Source organism: Balaenoptera musculus, chromosome 1, assembly GCF_009873245.2.
Source record: "Balaenoptera musculus isolate JJ_BM4_2016_0621 chromosome 1, mBalMus1.pri.v3, whole genome shotgun sequence".
NCBI lineage: Eukaryota > Metazoa > Chordata > Mammalia > Artiodactyla > Balaenopteridae > Balaenoptera > Balaenoptera musculus.
This window is the reverse complement of record NC_045785.1, coordinates 44,516,693-44,523,680: the sequence shown is the minus strand read 5'-3', so window position 1 is coordinate 44,523,680 and position 6,988 is coordinate 44,516,693. Positions and strand designations below refer to the sequence as shown.

The 6,988-nt window shown below is 45.7% G+C and overlaps 1 protein-coding gene across 2 annotated transcripts in view; it reads left to right on the top strand.

Annotated features, from left to right (window-relative positions):
- Window positions 1-911: 911 nt before the first annotated feature.
- The window catches only part of SLC1A7 (solute carrier family 1 member 7), a 45,842-nt gene continuing 39,765 nt past the window's right edge, over window positions 912-6,988 (top strand). The window contains exon 1 of one of the 2 annotated variants that reach the window (XM_036830430.1): window positions 912-1,061. In XM_036830430.1, coding sequence (XP_036686325.1) covers window positions 927-1,061 — 135 coding nt within the window. In that variant the 5' untranslated portion in view covers window positions 912-926. The remainder of the gene's footprint in view (window positions 1,062-6,988) is intronic. The other variant, XM_036830436.1, reaches the window with a different exon arrangement.

Here is a 6,988-nt window from a genome sequence, read left to right as displayed (position 1 = left end):
CCTCACAACGGGTAACACAGCCCAAGTTTGAACTCGGGTCCACTGGACCTCAAATCCTACATTCCCACAATATTGGGAAGCACCTTTGAACCCATCCACCTGTACATGTGGTGGGAACCAAACAACGTAGGCCTGATTTCCACTCTGCTACTTGCTAGCTCTGGCCAGAGTCCCATGGCCAAGGGACTCTGGCTCCTGGGGTCTCAATCTCATTTTACTTTCAGTAAAATGAAGGTAGGAACCCTGGGGTTGTTGGGATGATTCCCAATGGTTCACACAGGTGACGCAACTGGAACAGGACTCCCACACAACCTGCTCATTTCCCGACCTCTCTTTGCCTCAGTTTCCTCATCTGTGAAATGATACTTATAGTACTTACTTCTTGGGTTTAGTGTTAGGATTAAATGTGCTAATACAAGCAATGTGTGTCTAGAACAGCACGTGGTGTACAATAAATGTTTAATGCTGACAATTGCTAGCATTGCTAGTTATTTATTATTGCTAGTTTATTGTTATTTATTATTGCCAGTTATTGCCTTGCCTTCAATGCTTTCTGGAATGAAGTGGAGGTAAAAATCTAACCAACCAAACAAATGTTCCTCTTCTTCCTCCCACCAGTCCCCTGTCCCCTCCCCTTTCTAAAAGGAGCACTTGGCTTTGAGGTCTGACCCCCCGACCACGTGGCCTGCTCTAATTTCCCAGGCTCTAATCTGCTCCCGGCTCCTAATGATGCAGCTCGTAATAGGATTGTGGCCTCCCTCTGGGGAAACCACGTGGGCCATGGCCATGGGGCTCGCAACTAGTGCTTAGCAAGCCTGACCACCTGCCGGCTGAGGAGCCAGAGCCCCCAGCCAGGACCCTGTGCCCGGGCTGGCCTCCCGTGCATGGAATGGTGCTGTGCCCCGGGCCAGCAGGCTGGGCTCGCCATGGTGCTGGGTGCCATCCTGGCACGAGGGCGGGACGTGTGCCGGCGGAATGGACTGCTCATCCTGTCTGTGCTCTCTGTCACCGTGGGCTGCCTCCTCGGCTTCTTCCTGAGGACCCGGCACCTCTCACCACAGGTCAGCCATGCGGGGCATCACGGGTCCCCATCTCGGAGGGCTGGGTGGGCCTGAGGGACCTGGGGGTCACATTCCCACTCCGTGGCTCCCTGATGACATGACAGCGGGTCACTTTGCCTCTCTGGGTCCCAGTTTTCTCCTCTGTAAAGTGGGTGTGATAAACGCATTGCAGGACTAGAGTGAGAGAGGAAGTGGCTTCACACCAGCATCTCCAGGTGAAAGAGAGGTAAGGATGCCTTGTTGGAATAACCACAGGCTAAGAGCTGTAGGGGAGGGAAGAATGGGATCCTATAAGCATGCAAAGCAGGCATCAGAGAATACCTCCTAAAGCAGCTCATGGGCAGAGAGCCGGATTGGGCATTCTAGGCAGAGGTAACAGCAGAAGCAAGGCAGAGGGGCATGAAAGGTTTGCGGGGGGCTGGGGGGTGGGCAGGTGGAGCAAGCTGTTCACAGCAGCTGGAACGTACGCTGTGAGGCAGGGGCTAGAGCACAGGGGCCATCAGGCCTCTAGATCCCACCACCGAGCACGGGCTTGGGGCAACCACGAGAAGCTTTGAGCAGTGATATGGTCAGACCTGAGCTTGGAGACATCCCTCTGGTGCTGAGTGGAGGATGGGGTAGTGGCGGGACTGGCAGGGGGCCAGGTGAGGGGTGAGACATGACAGTGGGGATGAACAGGGCAGATCTGAGAACTGTTTCCCAAAGAGGAAGCTTCAGGATGTGGAGGCTGATTGGATGCGGGGTTGGGGGGACAGGGAGGCAAGTCAGGCCCCCAGAGTTCTGGCGTGTGTAACTGCAAGGGTGACGATGCCTTGCCTGGGGAAGGGCCCTCTTCTCACTTAGCACTCATCTCATGCTGCCGAAGGCAAAACTTTTCTAACACTGTTAAACGGTAAGGAGGACTTTATTCAGGACTACAGAGATAGGTGTTAAGACTATGGCGACAGGGGAGAGTGATCAAGAGCAACTCAAATACGGCAACTGCAGCTGGGGATTTACAGCCAATGAGCGTAGTGCGGAGGTCAGTGACTAGAAAATTACTAAGAGGAGACGTCAAGGATGGGGGAAGGGGAGTCTTGCTAAACCCACTAACAAGATCTTTGTTGAAGGCAGAGTTGGGGGGATTCTCACTAAATTGACTTAGCGGGGTTTTTGCTACAAATGGGTGAAGCAGGACGAAGAAAGGATGAGGCTTAGTTGAAAAGAGGGCTCAGAATGGCCAGTCTAAAGTTTGGTCAAGAAGAGTTTTTGTCAGTGGGCTCCTGGAAGATTCCTTATTTCATAATATTCCTCTTCCTGCAGTTCAGTGATATCTAATATCTTCTCTACAACTGGGGCTCAAGGCATCAGATTTCATCTTCCATCAAAAGGAAAACATGCCTCTCTGGGAATCGAGCCCGCTATTATTATAGTTACACTGTTAAGCTGCTGTCAGTTATTTAGGGAGAAGCATAGACTCTGGAGTCAGAGGAACCCTGAACTTGGACTCTACTAGTGAATGGCTGTGTGGCCCTAGGCCAACTCCTGTCTCCTTTCTGGGGCTCAGTTTCGTTATCTGTAAAATGGAGGAGGGTGGGACTATATGTCTGCTAGAATTGCTGTGAGGAGTAAACAAGGATTCATCAGTGCCTGGATACAGCGGGTGCTTAGTGAGTGTTACTTTACTCCTCCCTCCCTTACCCACCTGTCCAAGTCCTACCTACGTCAAGAACCACCTCATAGATCCCGTATCTTATGAAAATTCTTCCAGACCTGCCCACATCTGCCCACTCTCCTCCCACACTCACCCCATGCTCATCCCTCCACTGGAACCCAGCTGCTGGAGGTCTTGCTTCAGAGCTGTTTGTTCAGAGTCTATTTCTCCCATCAGCCTTTGACTTGCTGACTATCACATGGGCTTTCTTGAACCAAAAGGTGAGCCTAGCTCAGTGTCACAGAGAGAACCCTCAACTAATGCCTGAATTAAACTGGCAATGGCACAAACAACTTGCAAGCCACTTTCTTTAATTCTCCTCAGCAACTAAAATATATTTCTTGCAGGAAGATTATTTTGTGAAAACAAATTGGAATGCCTATTCTTAAAAGCCAAACTCATCTGGCGCCTCCTTTGCCAAAGCTGCCTTCCCCATCTGTTTGGAAGCGCTAACGTGTTCTGGTCTGGATTAACCTGCCAGATAAATTGAAGGAAAGATGTGGAGTCTTAGAACAATTATTTGGCAGGAATTGGCTTTCTCAGCATCTTATTTTGAAATCCAGGAGTTGTTTATTTGATCTCTGCCTGTGACTCAGAAACCAAACCCTTCTTATTTTGTAGCTTATGCAACAAGGCAAAAATCATAAACAATATGCAAAATGGTAGAATGTCCTATTTGTGAAAAGAACTTACAAAATCACAAGATTTATCTTTGGAAATGAGTATCTCATTTAAAAATATAGATCATTTTGAGAGTTCCAGTTAAACCATGATGAATTTATAATTGCACCCATTTTTCTTTCCTTCCTGGGATACCACTAAAATTGTAGTAATGGAATTGTTTAAAAATATAAACTCCCAAGAACAAAGACAATACAAATGGAGACAACTGAGAAAAGAAGTCGAGGAATTACAATAAATTAGTTGGGAAGTGGATAGAGTTGAATGATCTCATTTAGTAGAGCACAGAAAGCTGAAATCTTGTGTCTGTAGAAGCAGAATGACAGCAGATACCACCTGAGTTTGTCTTGAGAACTCCAGAAGGGCTCTGGACCTGAAAGTGCAAGGCACTGCAGGAGGCAAGGGTTAAGCATGCAGCTGAAATCAGGGACATCGGTTAGAATTTTGTAACTGGAGCAGTTCGACCCCTAGATCCCTTACAGTTCATGTAATCAGGGGACCCCTCATCCACTATCTCTATCCCCCTGCCTGTCCCAAGGAACCAGAGAAGCTTGACTTAGGGATGTTAGGCCCACCTGTAAGTTTTGGGGGAGGGGAGGTGGTGAGGTGCATGCTTCAAGTGAATTAGTGGACATCTGCATCTTGAGCCTGGGGTCCCCATAAGACTGCTGTCAGCTGGGCTTAGGCACAGCCCCATCCCCCCACCTCCCACCCCACACACAGCCAGAGGCAGGAAGGGACTTCTCTCACTGAAGCCTCAGAAGAAAGACCCCCAAATTCTGCTGTGAAGGGGAATCGTTCCCATCCCACCCTTCCCCCAGTGAAAAAGCTACATCTTCACCTGTTAGCCTTCCTTGAGGAGCCATCAGTTGACAAGTTCCACTCATGCACACAGAAGTTTAGTGTGTCACACTTATACACAAGCAGAAGCCGAAGTCAAAGCTACTAATATGGAAGATAGAGACCAAACGAACAGAACAGTAGGTCTCTAGTGAAGCAGAGGCAATGCAGGGAGTAGAAGAAAACTTTTAAAATCTTTCCTCAAGTTCTTTGAATATATCAGAGAAGGTACAGTGACCATAAAATAGAACAGGGTGCAAAAAGAAGAAACGATTCGAGAACAAGAAAGAGCTTTGGGAAATTAAAAATAGATAAAGCTGCAGAAATCTCCCAGAAAGTAAAACAAAATGAGCTAAAAATAGAAAAATGTAAGAAAATTAGAATGTCTAACATTCAACTTACTAATAAGAGTTTTAAAGAGAGCTAACAGAAAAAAATGGAGAAAAATTTCACAGAGAAAACAGGAACATTTCTCTGAAGTAAAAGGTATGCACAGCACTATGAATTTTTTAAAAAGAAAGGAGAAAATCTCATACCATGGCACGTCATCATGAAAAGTACAGAAAAACTGGAGATAAATAGGTGATCCTTAAATGGTTCTGAGGGAATAAATTCGGTCTAATGTAAAGAATAGGAAGTAAGAATGGCTCCCAACATCTTAAGCAACACTGGAATCTGGAAGACAAAGAGGAAACACCTTTGAAATTTGGAGGGGAAATTCTTTAAACTAAGATTTATATAGCCAATCTATTATCAAAGTTAAAGGTAGAATAAAAACATTTTTACTATGTAAGACTCAGAAGTTTCTCTCCCATTCACACTTACTGAGGAAGCTACCAAAGGAGATATTCCAGCAAAACAAAGAAGTAAGCCAAGAAGGCAAGGGATCCAGGAAAGAAGGGTTCCGATATGGGAAAAAGTCCCAGAATGACAGCGAAGAAGAGACCCATGACAACCACTGGGCCTAGAGAGCAATCTGTCCAACCTGGAACAAGAGGATGGAGAGCTCTTGCACTGAGGTCCCAGGGGCCTAGAAACGGATGTATGCGTTTGAGTATATAGAAAATACTGGGCTTCCCTGGTGGCGCAGTGGTTGAGAATCTGCCTGCCAATGCAGGGGACACGGGTTCGAGCCCTGGTCTGGGAAGATCCCACATGCTGCGGAGCAACTAAGCCCGTGAGCCACAATTACGGAGCCTGCGCGTCTGGAGCCTGTGCTCCGCAACAAGAGAGGCCGCGACAGTGAGAGGCCCGCGCACCGCGATGAAGAGTGGCCCCCACTTGCCACAACTAGAGAAAGCCCTCGCACAGAAATGAAGACCCAACACAGCCATAATAAATAAATAAATAAATAAATAAAATTTTTTTAAAAAAAGAAAATACTATTGTTAGACATTTAAAAAGCGACGTTAAAGCACTTGGAAGAAATTAACGAGTGGCTCACAGTAAACAAGGTAAATGAAAAATCAGTCAATTCTTAACTTCAGGGAAAAACTTAAGGTTGTACAGAAAGGAGGCATGGTTGGCTCAACAGTGAGCAATATTTTGTGATCAAAATATTTTAAATCTTGACAATTAGTTTAACCAAAAATTGATATAATGGTGAAATGGTAGGAGGAAAAAAGGAGTAGGAACTAAGTCCTCATCTGTCATGGCAGGGAAGTTAATAGATGTCAACAAGATATATCTGGAAATAGCATTATAACCATATTATTTACAAATAACAATACTAAAGGAAAAACAGCTAGAGGAGTTGGGGGTGGTCACTCCTGGGAAGCTGGGATTAAGGATAGAGATGGGTGAGGAACGGCTGCCTTTTTATCATTATAGTGCTATCTAAATTAAAGAATATACACATGGATTAAAATTAATTCAAAAGACATAGCCACGATGGGTATATTTTTAAAAGTTGATTTTCTGGTGTGTTGGAAATTGTAGTAGAAGGGGACTAGGAGGCCTGTTTTCCGGTCCTGCACTGTCACTAACTCACTCTGTGGGCAAATCACCTCTCTCTCCTGGCTCAGCTCCCTCATCTATAAAAATGAGCTGTCAGCTGAACTAGGAGATCTTTAAAACCCCTTCTCAGCACCAACATTCTATAATTTGTGACTTTTCAAAGCATCAGGCCAGTAACCAAGGGTTATGTTTGGCTTTGTGTTTAAAAAAAAAAAAGTTACAAGTACAAAAATCTAAGTCAGATGGTGTTTGAAAGTCCACATACTGGCCTCACCCAGAAGCTTACCCTCTGAGGAAAGTGGACTCAAGCTAGCATTGCCAGAAATAGCAAAATTGAACTAAGTTAAATGTAAAAATTTTTAAAGAGCACATCCAGTTAAACTTGAATTTCGGATAAACAACAAATAATTTTTAGTGTAAGTAAAGAACCAATATTTGTTGTTTATCCGAAATTCAAACTTAACTGGGCTTTGGAGCACCTTCCTCTTCGGCTGTCAGGTTCCATTCATGTGACCTGTTACTCTGGCGACAGCTGACTGGGCAAGGACTTGGTGCACTAATGCAAGAGCCGGCAGATAGGCTGGAACCTGCAGCCTATGAGGAAGCCCGACGCGGGAACTCTGCCCAGTAAGGGCTCTTTAATATTGAAAGTGGCGTCTCACCAACCAATCCGATTCTCTCTCTCTTTCAGCATTTTAAATGTGAGCCCTGCTTCAAGGGTGAGGTAAGAATTTACGAAAGTGTGGGGCGAGGGAAC